This window comes from Mytilus edulis, chromosome 5 (genome assembly GCF_963676685.1).
Source record: "Mytilus edulis chromosome 5, xbMytEdul2.2, whole genome shotgun sequence".
In the NCBI taxonomy this organism is placed as follows: domain Eukaryota; kingdom Metazoa; phylum Mollusca; class Bivalvia; order Mytilida; family Mytilidae; genus Mytilus; species Mytilus edulis.
In genome coordinates, this window is record NC_092348.1 from 38,514,950 (window position 1) to 38,530,766 (window position 15,817).

The following is a 15,817-nucleotide window of genomic DNA, read 5'->3' on the forward strand; positions in this document are numbered from 1 at the left end:
AATAAGCGTTGCGGCACTTATCGACTATATACCTTTTGTTTTTCTCTTCATACGCTTAAGAATGAGATATATGGTATATCAGTTATTAGGGGTTGAAGGGTCACAGGAGTCCATTCCATTATTCAAAATATCCATTTCATTATTCAAAATAAGCTGTTTCTTAATTTTAATGCGTATTTTGTCATTTAGGTCCTCCGTAACCCCTCTATTGGTCATTGCGGCACATATCGTTTATACTCAGTTTATTCCTCTATCAATAAGCATTATTTGGTGTATCTCTATTGGTCATTGCGGCACATATCGTTTATACTCAGTTTATTCCTCTATCAATAAGCATTATTTGGTGAATACATAATGTTCTTACCTAGGGGCTGACGGGTTGCAGCAGTTTATTCCAATATTCAAAATATCCATTTCATTATTCAAAATTGGCTATTTCCTAATTTTCAAGCGTATTTTGTCATTTAGGTCCTCCGTGAACCCTCTAATGGTAATTGCGGCACATATCGTTTACACTTTGTTTGTTCCTTTATCAATATGTTTTAATTTGATGTATCAATATTATTTTTATTAGGGGTTGACGGGTTGCAGCAGTCCATTCCATTATTCAAAATAAGCTATTTCAATATTTAGGTCCTTCGATACCCATGTAATATGCGTTGCGGATCGTATTGACTATATACGTTTTGTTTTTCTTTTCGTAAGCTTTTGGATGAGGTATACGGTATATCAGTAATTAAGGGTTGAAATGTCACAACAGTCCACTCCATCATTCAAAATATCAATTAAATTTTCAATATTCCAAATTGGCTATTTCTTAATTTTCACGCGTATTTTGGTATTTAGGTCCTCCGTAATCCCTCAAATTGTCATTGCGGCACGTATCGTTTATACTGAGTTTATTCCTCTATCAATAAGCTTCAAGTTGGTGTATAAATATTTCCTTAACTAGGGACTGACGGGTTGCTGCAGTCCATTCCAATATTCAAAATATCAATTTCATTATTCAAAATTGGCTATTTCTTAATTTTCACGCGTATTGTGGTATTTAGGTCCTCCGTGACCCCTCTAATGGTTATTGCGGCACATATCGTTTACTTTTTGTTTGTTCCTTTATCAATATGTTTTAATTTGATGTATCAATATTTCATTTATTATGGTCTGATGGGTTGATGCATTCCATTATTCAAAATAAGCTATTTCTTAATGTTCACGGGTATTTCAATATTTAGGTCCTTCGATACCCATGTCATATGCGTTGCGGATCGTATTGACTATATACGTTTTGTTTTTCTTTTCGTAAGCTTTTGGATGAGGTATGCGGTATATCAGTAATTAGGGGTTGAAATGTCACAACAGTCCATTCCATCATTCAAAATAGCAATTAAATTTTCAATATTCCAAATTGGCTTTTTCTTAATTTTCACGCGTATTTTGGTATTTAGGTCCTCCGTAATCCCTCAAATTGTCATTGCGGCACGTATCGTTTATACTCAGTTTATTCCTCTATCAATAAGCTTCAAGTTGGTGTATAAATATTTCCTTAAAACTAGGGACTGACGGGTTGCTGCAGTCCATTCCAATATTCAAAATATCCATTTCATTATTCAAAATTGGCTATTTCTAAATTTTCACGCATATTTTGGCATTTAGGTCCGCCGTGACTCCTCTAATGGTAATAGCGGTACATATCGTTTACACTTGGTTTATTCCTTGATCAATATGCTTTAATTTGGTGTATAAATATTTCCTTAAATAGGGGCTGACGGGTTACAGCAGTCCATTCCATTATTCAAAATAAGCTATTTCTTAATGTTCACGCGTATTTTAGTATTTAGGTCCTTCGATGCTCCTGTAATATGCGTTGCGGAACATATTGACTTTATACCTTTTGTTCTCTCTTCGTAAGCTTTCGGATGATGTTTCCGGTATATCAGTAATAAGGGGCTGAAGGGTCACAACAGTTCATTCCATCATTCAAAATATCCATTAAATTTTCATTATTCAAAATTGGCTATTTCTTAATTTTCACGCGTATTTTGGTATTTAGGTCCTCCGTGACCCCTCTAATGGTTATTGCGGTACATATCGTTTACACTTGGTTTATTCCTTTATCAATATGCTTTAATTTGGTGTAAAAATATTTCCTTAATTAGGGGCTGACGAGTTGCAACAGTCCATTCAATTATTCAAAATAAGCTATTTCTTAATGTTCACGCGTATTTTAGTATTTAGTTCCTTCGATACTCCTGTAATATGCGTTGCGGAACATCTTGACTATATACCTTTTGTTCCTCTCTTCGTAAGTTTTGGATGAGGTATACGGTATATCAGTAATTAGGGGCTGAAGGGTCACACCAGTCCATTCCATCATTCAAAATATCCATTTCGTTTTTCAAAATTGGCTATTTCTTAATTTTCACGCGTATTTTGGCATTTAGGTCCTCCGTAACGCCTCTTATGGTAATTGCAGCACATATCGTTTATGCTTAGTTTTTTCCTCTATCAATAAGCTTTAATTTGGTGTATGAATATTGCCTTTATTAGGGGCTGATGGGTTGCAGCAGTCCATTCCATTATTCAAAATAAGCTATTTATTATGTTCACGGGTATATCTATATTTAGGTCCTTCGATACTCATGTAATATGCGTTGCGAAACATTTTGGCTTGATTCCTGTTGTTTCTCTTTTCGTAAGCCTCCGAATGAGGTATAAAGTATATCTATAATTAGGGGCTGACGGGTCACAACAGTCCATTCCATATTTCAAAATATCAATTTCATTATTCAAAATTGGCTATTTCTTAATTTTCACTCGTATTTTGGCACTTAGTTCCTCTGTAACCCCTCTCATGGTAAATGCAGCACATATCGTTTATACTCAGTTTATTCCTCTATGAATAAGCTTTATTTGGTGTATAAATGTTTCTTTAACTAGAGGCTGACGGGTTGCAGCAGTCCATTCCATTATTCAAAATAAGCTATTTCTTAATGTTCACGCGTATTTTGGTATTTAGGTCCTTTGATACTCCTGTAATATGCGTTACAGCACTTATCGACTATATACCTTTTGTTCCTCTCTTCATAAGCCTTTGAATGAGGTTGACGGTATATCAGTAATCAGGGGTTGAAGGGTCAAAGCAGTGCATTCCTTTAATCAAAATATCCATTTCATTATTCAAAATAAGCTGTTTCTTAATTTTCACTCGTATTTTGGCATTTAGGTCCTCCGTGACCCCTCTCATGGTCATTGCGACACATATCGTTTATACTCAGTTAATTCCTCTAGTAATAACCTTTTATTCGGTGTATAAATATTTCGTTAATTATGGCTGACGGGTTGCAGTAGTCGATTCCATTATTCAAAATAAGCAATTTTTTAATGTTCATGCGTATTTTGGTATATAGGTCCTTCGATACTCCTGAAATACGCGTTGCGGCACTTGCCGAAAGTGTACCTTTTGTTCCTCTATTCATAAGCTTTTGAATGAAGAATCAGGTTTACCAGTTATCAGTGGCTAAAGAATCACAGCAGTCCATTCCATCATTCAAAATATCCATTAAATTTTCATTATTCAAAATTGACTATTTCTTAATTTTCACGCGTAGTCTGGCATTTAGGTCCTCCGTATCCCCTCTAATGGTCATTGCGGCCCATATCGTTTATACTCACTTTATTCTTCTATCAATAACCTTTAATTTAGTGTATAAATATTTCCTATATTAGGGCTGACGGGTTGCAGTAGTCCTTACCAGTATTCATTAAGCTATGTCTTAATGGTCACGGGTATTTTGATATTTAGGTCATTCGATACACCTGAAATATGCGTTGCGGCACATATTGACAATAAACCTTTTTTTCCTCACTTTATAAGCTGTATTCTGTCGATCGGTAATTAGGGGCTGACGGGTCACAGTAGTCCATTCCATTATTCAAAATATCCATTTCATTATTGAAAATAAGCTTTTTCTAAATTTTCATGCGTATTTTGGCATTTAGGTCTTCCGTGATCCCTCTAATGGTCATTGCGGCACATATCGTTTATACTCAGTTTATTCCTCTATCAATAAGTTTTAATTTGGTGTATGAATATTTCCTTAAGTAGGGGCTGACGGGTTGCAGCAGTCCATTCCATTATTCAAAATAAGCTATTTGTTAATGTTCACGGGTATTTCAATATTTAGGTCCTTTGATACTCATGTAATATCCGTTGCGGAACATATTGACCTCACTCCTTTTGTTCCTCTCTTCGTAAGCCTTCGAATAAGGTATAAAGTATATCTATAATAAGGGGCTGAAGGGTCACAACAGTATATTCCATTATTCAAAATATCCATTTAATTATTCAAAATTGGCTATTTCTTAATTTTCACGCGTATTTTGGCATTAGGTCCTCCGTAACCCCTCTTATGGTAATTGCAGCACATATCGTTTATACTCAGTGTATTCCTCTATCAATAAGCATTATTTGGTGTATAAATATTTCCTTATCTAGGGGCTGACGGGTTGCAGCAGTCCATTCCGATATTCAAAATAACCATTTCATTATTCAAAATTGACTTTTTCCTAATTTTCACGCGTATTTAAGCATTTAGGTCCTCCGTGAACCCTATAAAGGTAATTGTGGCACATATGGTTTATACTCAGTTTATTTATCTATCAATAAGCTTCCAATTGGTGTATAAATATTTCATTAACTAGGGACTGACGGGTTGCAGTAGTCCATTCCAATATTAGAAATATCCATTTCATTATTCAAAATTGACTATTTCTTAATTTTCACGTGTATTTTGGCATTTAGGTCCTCCGTGACCCCTCTAATGGTCATTGCGGCACATATCGTTTACACTTTGTTTGTTCCTTGATCAATATGTTTTAACTTGATGTATAAATATTTCCTTAATTAAGGGCTGACAGGTTGCAGCAGTCCATTCCATTATTCAAAATAAACTATTTCTTAATGTTCAGGGGTATTTCAATATCTAGGTCCTTCGATACCCATGTAATATGCGTTGCGGATCATATTGACTATATACGTTTTGTTCCTCTTTTCGTAAGCTTTTGGATGAGGTATACGGTATATCAGTAATTAGGGGCTGAAAGGTCACAACAGTCCATTTCCATCATTCAAAATATCCATTAAAAATATTCATTATTCAAAATTGGCTTTTTCTTAATTTTCACGCGTATTTTGGCATTAAGTTCCTCCGTGACCCCTCTAATGGTTATTGTGGCACATATCGTTTACACTTTGTTTATTCCTTTATCGATATGCTTTGATTTGGGTGTATAAATATTTCCTTAACTAGGGACTGACGGGTTGCAGCAGTCCATTCCCATATTCAAAATATCCATTTCATTATTCAAAATTGGCTATTTCTAAATTTTCACGCGTATTTTGGCATTTAAGTCCTCCGTGACCCCTCTAATTGTAATATCGGCACATATCGTTAACACTATGTTTATTCCTTAGTTTTTGGTGGGGTTCGTTTTGTTTATTCTTTAGTTTTCTATGTTGTGTCATGTGTACTATTGTTTTTCTGTTTGTCTTTTTCATTTTTAGCCAGGGCGTTGTCAGTTTGTTTTAGATTTATGAGTTTGACTGCCCCTTTGGTATCTTTCGTCCCTCTTTTATCAATATCCTTTAATTTGGTGTATACATATTTCCTTAAATAGGTCCTTTGATACTCCTGTAATATGCGTTGTGGAACATATTGACTATAAACCTTTTGTTCCTCTCTTCGTACGCTTTTGGATAATGTGTCCGGTATATCAGTAATAAGGGACTGAAGGGTCACAACAGTTCATTCCATCATTCAAAATATCCATTAAATGTTCATTATTCAAAATTGGCTATTTCTTAATTTTCACGCGTATTTTGGCATTTAGGTCCTCCGTGACCCCTTTAATGGCTATTGCGGCAATTATCGTTTACACTTGGTTTATTCCTTTATTAATATGCTTTAATTTGGTGTAACGATATTTCCTTAAAAAGGGGCTGACGAGTTGCAGCATTCCATTCCATTATTTAAAATAAGCTATTTTCTAATGTTCACGCGTATTTTGGTATTTAGGTCCTTCGATACTCCTGTAATATGCGTTGCGGAACATATTGACTATATACCTTTTGTTCCTCTCTTCGTAAGTTATGGATGAGGTATATGGTATATCAGTAATTAGGGGCTGAATGGTCACAACAGTCCATTCCATCATTCAAAATATCCATTTCGTTATTCAAAATTGGCTATTTCTTAATTTTCACGCGTATTTTGGCATTTAGGTCCTCCGTAACCCCTCTTATGGTAATTACAGCACATATTGTTTATGCTTGTTTTTTTCCTCTATCAATAAGCTTTAATTTGGTGTATGAATATTTCCTTTATTAGGGGCTGATGGGTTGCAGCAGTCCATTCCATTATTCAAAATAAGCTATTTATTATGTTCACGGGTATATCTATATTTAGGTCCTTCGATACTCATGTAATATGCGTTGCGAAACATTTAGGCTTGATTCCTTTTGTTTCTCTCTTCGTAAGCCTCCGAATGAGGTATAAAGTATATCTATAATTAGGGGCTGACGGGTCACAACAGTCCATTCCATTATTCAAAATATCAATTTCATTATTCAAAATTGGCTATTTCTTAATTTTCACTCGTATTTTGGTACTTAGTTCCTCTGTAACCCCTCTTATGGTAATTGCAGCACATATCCTTTATACTCAGTTTATTCCTCTATCAATAAGCTTTATTTAGTGTATAAATGTTTCTTTAACTAGAGGCTGCCGGGTTGCAGCAGTCCATTCCATTATTCAAAATAAGCTATTTCTTAATGTTCACGCGTATTTTGTTATTTAGGTCCTTCGATACTCCTGTAATATGCGTTACATCACTTATCAACTATATACCTTTTGTTCCTCTCTTCATAAGCCTTCGAATGAGGTTGACGGTATATCAGTAATCAGGGATTGAAGGGTCACAGCAGTCCATTCCTTTATTCAAAATATCCATTTCATTATTGTATATGATATCAAACTACCAAACCGACATACAGCAAAAGATGAATTCCTATGACATACAAACAGTTTCTGTGTTTCTAGATTTTATTATTTGACTCATGAATAAAAACAACACTATTTTAGAATAGGCGAATTTTGTCATGGCTTTAATTTTTGAACCAAATCATAACAACAATTAGATTTTCAAAAGGCCAAAGAATAAATCATTCAATGACAATATAATTAATGTTTTTCATTGATTCAGTAAAGGGCAACCAGTACTGAAGAGGTGACAACTGGGCTTCCAGCACCACAATACGATAAATTCCGCCATACACATTGCTTGTAATGTTCAGCTTTGTTAGATGACATCATCATCCATCAAATGTCAACATGTTTAAAAGCTATGACGATTGGTAAAGACTGCATACAAAATCTGTAATTATAAATCATAACGGCAGCAAACAAATATTTAAATGGGGTAGGGTGTGGTGGGTTTTTGTCCTTGCACCCGTCTACAGTTTGTTAAAGAATGAAATAACATTACCGAAACAACTGGTTTTATATTGAAATTCCCGCCTATAAATGCACGAGATAATTGCGTATCGCTTATGAACAGAAAAAATTGTATTATACAACCGGTTTTAGTGTCGCTTGCAACAATCAAAACATAAAAAGGGAGACAAATCCAAGTCTTATCAATTCAATAAATAAATTTAATTCATATTGATTAAATTTCATTATTGTATATGATATCAAACTACCAAACCGACATACAGCAAAATGGTGAATTCCTATGACTACAAACAGTTTCTGTGTTTCCAGATTTCATTATTTGACTCATGAATCAAAACAACACTATTTTACAATTGGCGAATTTTGTCATGGCTTTAATTTTTCAACAAAATCATAACAACAATTAGATTTTCAAAAGGCCAAAGAATAAATCATTCAATGACAATATAATTAATGTTTTTCATTGATTCAGTAAAGGGCAACCAGTACTGAAGAGGTGACAACTGGGCTTCCAGCACCACAATACGATAAATTCCGCCAAAGTTAACAAAACTTGTTAACATCGCCAGATAAATTTATACAAATTAAAGCCAATGACAAATAATTTTCAACATTAAATCAAAATAGCAATTCAATTAAATGGTTACGTTAAATCAACGTAACAAATCAACTAAATATTAACGTTAAATCAACGTAACAAATCAACTAAATATTAACGTTAAATCAACGTAACAAATCAACTAAATGTTAACGTTAAATCAACGTAACAAATCAATTAAATATTCAGTATATAAGTAACTACATAAATGTTCAATTTTAATACTTCAAATTAGACACTAAACCAAATGCATTTTTTTTTTAAATGTGTGGTTGCACAAAGCAACAAGTAATTCAACAATATTTGTAAATTAAACCAATGAATGCAGTCTCAAATTAAATTCAGTATTATAACTCATCAGGATACAAAGTTCTTGATGAATTATCAATAAATAGATCAATTGCAGTTTGAATTGTATTGATGAAAATATCATTTCCCAAAAAAGAAAGATGAACACCATCAGCAGCAAATAAGGCTTGATGTTTGTCTTCAAAATCCAAATGTTTAATAGTTTTACAACCTATTTTACTGATGTAAGACCTTACTCCTCTATTAATTCGACGTCTAGATTTTTCAATCTTATCATTATTTAAAGCACCCCTCCAACTAAGACGAGGTAAAATAAAAGACCATATAATTAATGTATTCGGCATCGTGCATTTTAAATAATGAAAAGTACTTCTCATGTGAAACAACAATTCACCATTACAACAATTAACTAAATCATTTCCACCACAATGAATAATTAAAATTGATGGGACTCCTCTCCAACTGAAAGTGGCATCAATCGTTCTGTCCACATTAAACCATTTCATTCCCGACAAACCAAGCCAAATTATGTTGTATCCCTTTTTGTCAAAGCCTAAATTAGTTCCAGTTGGTCTGTTTTCAGTATGGTCAGAAGCCCTTTTTATAATGGAGGAGCCAATAATCCATATGTCTCTCATTGCTGAAAGATTATAATTTATCTATACGAATGTATCGCTTGAATGTAGAGGACCGCCATCGACCCATGTTTTTATTTTCTTCTTCAGGTTTTCCATTTAAAAATGCATGCGTTGCTGCACCTATTCTAAATGAATGGGTATTGAATCTCTTAACATCATAATCAAGAAATTGTAATGTTTTTGTCTGAGCAGAAAGGTTATGAACCAGGGGTATGTCAAAGAACGTCTCGTCCTTTTTCTAAAAAAGTTCATCGGAAGGTACCCAGAACTTGTTGATAAATATTCCGTATCAACTTCACAAATAATACACGATGGTCTTGAAGTATAGATTTTGCGTACTGACGTTGTTTATCATCTTAATTACGTGTTATATTATTCCCTTTTTTTTTGTCTTTATTAATATTACTTTTACTGTTGTCTGTTTTTTTTAGATATCCTTTTGACGTAACTCTGTGCTTATGCATCCCATCATACTTTGAACGACAAAATTATTTTATGATGTGACTCTGTACCTATGTATCTTGTCATACTTTGAATGACAAAATTATTTTATGATGTGAATCTGTACCTATGTATCTTGTCATACTTTGAATGACAAAATTATTTTATTCATTAATATTACTTATATTACTGTTAACCAACTTTTTTTGTGATATACATTTTACGTGACTCTGTACTTATGTATCACGTCATACTTTGAACCACACTATTATTTTATATTTATTATTATTACTTTAACTGCTAAGTCAGTGTTTGTTATATCTATTTTGCGTGACTGTATTTATGCATCCCGTCATACTTTGAACGACAAAATTATTTCATGTCTACCTGTGCGAATTTCAAACGTGCAATTTTACACCAGTACCCATACCCTCCTTCCTTGATGGGTGCATTTTACATAGACAAATATAATCGTATAATATAATCAAAATGAGGATGTTAATTTGATGTATGCCTTTTTGTGCTTCTTCGTTACATTTGTTGTTTTTATAGTGATTAAGATGATAACACAATGTTGACTGCTGTACCCCTATTTTTGACATTTTTACCTATTATGTCTGTGTGTTTTGTTCACGCATCGGTGACTATATAATGGAATTTGATGCGACTGTCATACAAGTGAGAGGTTTAGCTAGCTATAAAACCAGGTTCAATCCACCATTTTCTACATTTGAAAATGCCTGTACCAAGTCAGGAATATGACAGTTCTTGTCCATTCGTTTTTGATGCGTTTTGTTATTTGATTTTGCCATGTGATTATGGACTTTCCGAATTGATTTTCCTCTGAGTTCAGTATTTTTGTGCTTTTACTTTTGTAAGAATTGAATGAAATTGATATCTAGTCATTGCCTTTCCATCCAAATGACAAAAGTATGGACCGTTTTGTTTTGGTCTTGCTGAATTGTAATTTGATAGAGCACTCATTAGGCTACTGTTTGATTTTAAAGCCAATGTAGTTGTCAAACCTCTTTGGTCTGTTTTTGAAAAGCGAATAGTAACATAGATAACATTTTTGTTAAAATCCATTGTAACATCATCTTTCTGCAAAACATACCCCATGTCATTGACAGATCTAATAGTAATCTCCCCAGCTCCAAATGCTAATGAAAATGCTGCCCAAAATAAATAGCTTTCATAATTAGAAAAACAAACTCTTACTAATGCATTAGGCATTTTTGTCATCATTTCAGCTGTTATATGTTGTCTGATGTCAGGACGTGAATATAATCTGTCAAACCCAGTTAATATTTTTTTAATCAAAAAGGATTGTGTAATATCTTCAAAATTTTCGGCTTTTAGTTTAAAAGACAAACCAGAAATGTAAGACCTGCAAGTTGATGACGCATAATTATTTTTTGGACAAATAAGCTATGTATTTCATCATGTAGTCCAGACTAGGTGGCCACATAATTGGTAATTTGCATTCTAAAAGAAATTTGTGGAAAGACTTTTCAGCCTGTTCATAAACATTTTTCGTGCTATTTGAAAAAGCCGCATTAAAGAGTTTTGAGGCTTTTAAATCAAGAGATCCCAGAATTCCTGTGGTACTGGTGTAGGTTCTACTTCTGCTGCTGGGGCCGCCGTTTTGAATTTTTCTAACTGTCCACGAGATAAAGAATCAGCTATTATATTGGTTACTGACGACAAATGTATACCTTTAAATTGAAAATATATTTTAATGTCCACAAAACAATTGTTCTCACAATTGACATTACTCGTTCAGATTTTGATGTTTTTGAATTTAGAATTGACACTACGGCAGAATTATCACAATGGAAAAGAATCTTTTTATTCGTAAAATTCTCTCCCCATAAAAAGATTGCTAAAGCTATAGGAACTATTTCCAAATAAGTGATATCAGAGAGAATGTCTTTTGCCCAGTTGCTTGGCCATTTTAAACATGCCTATGAACCCTTCAAAAAGGCTCCACAGCCAAATTGTTTTCCACCAGCGCTATCGGTAAACAATTCCAAATCAGGACTATTTACCCAATCAAAATCCTGAATATATGTATGCCCATTAAATGTTGTCAAAAAAGATTTCCAAACTAATAAATCTTTTTTCATCCCATTTGAAACTCGAATAAAATGGTGTGGCTTTTTTGCTTGACTTAATGAACTATATAAACGTCTGCTAAATGCCCTTCCTGACGGCAAGGCTTTTGTACAAAATGCTAAGCCACCAGTTAAAGATTGCATGTGCTTAAGCGTAACCTTCTTTTGACTTGAAAAGAAATCAATTAATTCCAACAACTTCGTAATTTTGTCTAAAGGAATTTTTATCATCATATTCTGCGAATCAATTATTACACCAAGGTATTCAATAATGGTTGTTGGACTTTCGGTTTTTTCATTTGCAATAGGTACTATCAAATTATCAAATTCCTTTGAATATCTTGGGCCCGTGTAATTTAATTTAAACCCATGTTTAAAACCATCTTATAATAACGTAGCATCAGAAAAAATTTGGATAACCCGTTAACATATTTTCCAATATGTCAACTTTAATGGGCGAGAAGCCTAATTGCCATATGTCAAACTGAAATTTCTTTTTATCTGAAATTTAAATGAAGAAAAGTTTCGATAATAATTATTTTGGGGTTTAGTTATTTCAAGAATTTTGCTGAAAACGTCTGTTGCCATTTGGAACTTTTGATTCAAAAGTTCTATTACCATTACCCATCGCCCAAGGCTTGTTATTATCTACACCTATTCTTTTTCTACATCTTATGGATGGGTGATTCAAAGAGCATTTCAAACATGTATGACTGAACCAACAACCATTACGAGAACAAGCTCCTTTAAAATTAAAGTCATAGCATTTATTACTGCGTGGCTGTTGCGTAGTATGAGTATTAGTTGAAGCAATAGCCATTATTTGAAGCCATAATTGGGAATCAATTATATTCCAATTTTTTGTAGGGTTTCTTGCAACTCTTAATCTAAATTGCTGATCATACATGTACCACTTTTCAATAATACTATCAGCTGCTGCACCCCTTATTATAACTATGTAACCAAACAGTTGACCAGCTTTTATTGGATGTCTCTGAATCAAAACTTGTGAATAAGCTAAAAAAGCGTCTGTCCAGGTCTCAATATTAATGATGGTTTTCCTTTTTGAAAGATTTGTTTGAGTAATCCATCTACCATCTTCATTTAAACCTAGATAACTTTGCTTATCAAATTGACTACTGAAATTGCTTTTATGCATAATAGATAAGTCAATATATTGAAATTGCCAATTTTTTTCTTTAACTGTTTGGCTAATAAAAATGTCAGTTTCATTTATATTTGGCAACATATTAGGTTCATCAAATACTATAGTATCATCAACCTCACCTATTGGCTGGGGTACAGGTGCTGCAACTTGAATGTCATTGTCAAGGTTAGGCTGAACAGGATTAGGCATGTTCAAATCTTGTACAACTTCAACATGTTGGTCATTGCGTCGACGTCTTTGTGGAGGTTGTTCATTTTCATTCAATTGAGGCCCTCTCCTTCTTAAATTGCGCGCTAGCGCAGCTTGGTTGTTTGCTGGTCTACGACGTCTTGGCATCCTATATTTAAATGAAAATTGACAATTACAATGGCATCCTATACTTAAATTAACATTGAAAATTACAATGGCATATCCAGTAAATGAACATCGACAATTAAAATTATTAATATGCATACAAAGAAAATTTTAATCTTATTTGAAGCATTCAGTTAATTTGTTTAAACACGTGTGCATAGTTAAAGTAATGTTAAAGTCATATGAAACGAGTGAGTGGTGAAAAATAATGTTTTTCCAATTCTTGAACCAATGCATGTATATATCACAAAATAAGTCCTCTGTGCACGATTTTATCATTATTTACGCAAATATATCGTATAATCGTCAATTTTTTTTCTCTCTGTCTGTTATGATTTAACAAATATGGCTGCTCATTAAATGCCGTGTTTTGAAGCCGAAGTTTACCGATTGTCACCTTATAGTAAATAAATTACAAAAAGCATGGGTATTGAGCACGTGCTTAACATGTACAATCAGATAATTGTTTATTTTAATGACAGATTCATGCGTATTGCGATCACCGGATTTTTACGAGGAGGGTTACGCTCAGGTCACTATGCATACGGAAAATATGTCGGCGAATTGCTTCCTGGAAGCAAGCAATTAAAAATAAGTAAACTTCTTCTAAATGTGGACGAATAAAAGAATTTTCCTCAGAAAAAAGTATATGTACAAAAGTTTTATAATGAAAACTATCCATTTAGTTATAAAAAACAGATGCATATTTTTTTTTTAATTTTTGAGGTTTCATATGACTTTAACTATAAAATAAAACTATTTTGTTTTGTGTAAATTCTTGCCCATTTAAAACGTAACTGTTTAGCTGTAGATTATATCCATGTATAACGCGCCGTTTATATGTATCATTACACTTAGAACCACAACATGTAATGGCCGACATAACCTACAGCATAGCAAACTTACGTGAAACTTGAAATAAACTAATTCAATGAACTTGCAAAATAACTATAAATGTTAAGAGTATCATACTCACAAAGCAGTAATAAACACAAGGCGAGATTGATAAATTAAAATAATATTATAGTTAGCGAAAGACATTCATGTATATACAACTATGATTCAAAGAAAAGAAATAAAAATAATAAAATAAGTGTATACCTATTCGTTTAAAACGTAAGTATTTTCAAAGTATTTAAAAAAAAAAAAAAAAAAAATAAACAACAACGTGTGTTTTATTCGTTCACTGGAAATCATTGTAATTAAAAAAAACCCAAAATGAAATGTTTAAACCAAAATGACAATTTGAATTCACATAGCATAACATAAATTCAAAAGTACTTATCTTCAATGTGTGTTTTATCCTTTTTTGTCCTTGCACCCGTCTACAGTTTGTTAAAGAATGAAATAACACTACCGAAACAACTGGTTTTATATTGAAATTCCCGCCTATAAATGCACGAGATAATTGCGTATCGCTTATGAACAGAAAAAATTGTATTATACAACCGGTTTTAGTGTCGCTTGCAACAATCAAAACATAAAACGGGAGACAAATCCAAGTCTTATCAATTCAATAAATAAATTTAATTCATATTGATTAAATTTCATTATTCAAAATAAGCTGTTTCTTAATTTTAACTCGTATTTTGGCATTTAGGTCCTCCGTGACCCCTCTCATGGTCATTGCGACACATATCGTTTATACTAAGTTTATTCCTCTAGTAATAACCTTTTATTCGGTGTATAAATATTTCGTAAATTATGGCTGACGGGTTGCAGTAGTCCATTCCATTATTCAAAATAAGCCATTTTTTAATGTTCACGCGTATTTTGGTATATAGGTCCTTCGATACTCCTGAAATATGCGTTGCGGCACTTACCAAAAATATACCTTTTGTTCCTCTCTTCATAAGCTTTTGAATGAAGAATCAGGTTTACCAGTTATCAGTGGCTAAAGAATCACAGCAGTCCATTCCATCATTCAAAATATCCATTAAATTTTCATTATTCAAAATTGGCTATTTCTTAATTTTCACGCGTAGTCTGGCATTTAGGTCCTCCGTAACCCCTCTAATGGTCATTGCGGCCCATATCGTTTATACTCACTTTATTCTTCTATCAATAACCTTTAATTTAGTGTATAAATATTTCCTATATTAGGGCTGACGGGTTGCAGTAGTCCTTACCAGTATTCATTAAGCTATGTCTTAATGGCCACGGGTATTTTGATATTTAGGTCATTCGATACACCTGAAATATGCGTTGCGGCACATATTGACAATAAACCTTTTTTTCCTCACTTTATAAGCTGTATTCGGTCTATCGGTAATTCGGGGCTGATGGGTCAAAACAGTCCATTCCATTATTCAAAATATCCATTTCATTATTGAAAATAAGTTTTTTCTAAATTTTCATGCGTATTTTGGCATTTAGGTCTTCCGTGATCCCTGTAATGGTCATTGCGGCACATATCGTTTATACTCAGTTTATTCCTCTATCAATAAGTTTTAATTTGGTGTATGAATATTTCCTTAAGTAGGGGCTGACGGGTTGCAGCAGTCCATTCCATTATTCAAAATAACCTATTTGTTAATGTTCACGGGTATTTCAATATTTAGGTCCTTCGATACTCATGTAATATCCGTTGCGGAACATATTGACCTCACTCCTTTTGTTCCTCTCTTCGTAAGCCTTCGAATGAGGTATAAAGTATATCTATAATAAGGGGCTGAAGGGTCACA

The 15,817-nt window shown here is 33.3% G+C and overlaps 1 protein-coding gene across 1 annotated transcript; it reads right to left on the reverse strand.

The window, feature by feature from the left end:
• Positions 1-7,869: 7,869 nt before the first annotated feature.
• LOC139523629 (uncharacterized) lies at positions 7,870-13,277 on the reverse strand. The gene is made up of 2 exons (XM_071317794.1): positions 12,899-13,277; positions 7,870-9,058 (listed from the first exon to the last, which is right to left on the reverse strand). The coding sequence occupies exons 1-2, from the start codon at positions 13,230-13,232 to the stop codon at positions 8,457-8,459; spliced, it is 936 nt and encodes a 311-aa protein (XP_071173895.1). The 5' UTR covers positions 13,233-13,277; the 3' UTR covers positions 7,870-8,456.
• Positions 13,278-15,817: the final 2,540 nt, after the last annotated feature.

Bases quoted from the DNA above. Each gene is read 5' to 3' on its own strand.
- LOC139523629 (XM_071317794.1), bottom strand. From the start codon at position 13,232: ATGCATATTAATAATTTTAATTGTCGATGTTCATTTACTGGATATGCC. The intron at 9,059-12,898 runs GTGAGGTTGATG...ATAATCTTTCAG, and splicing joins ACCTGTACCCCAGCCAATAG to CAATGAGAGACATATGGATT.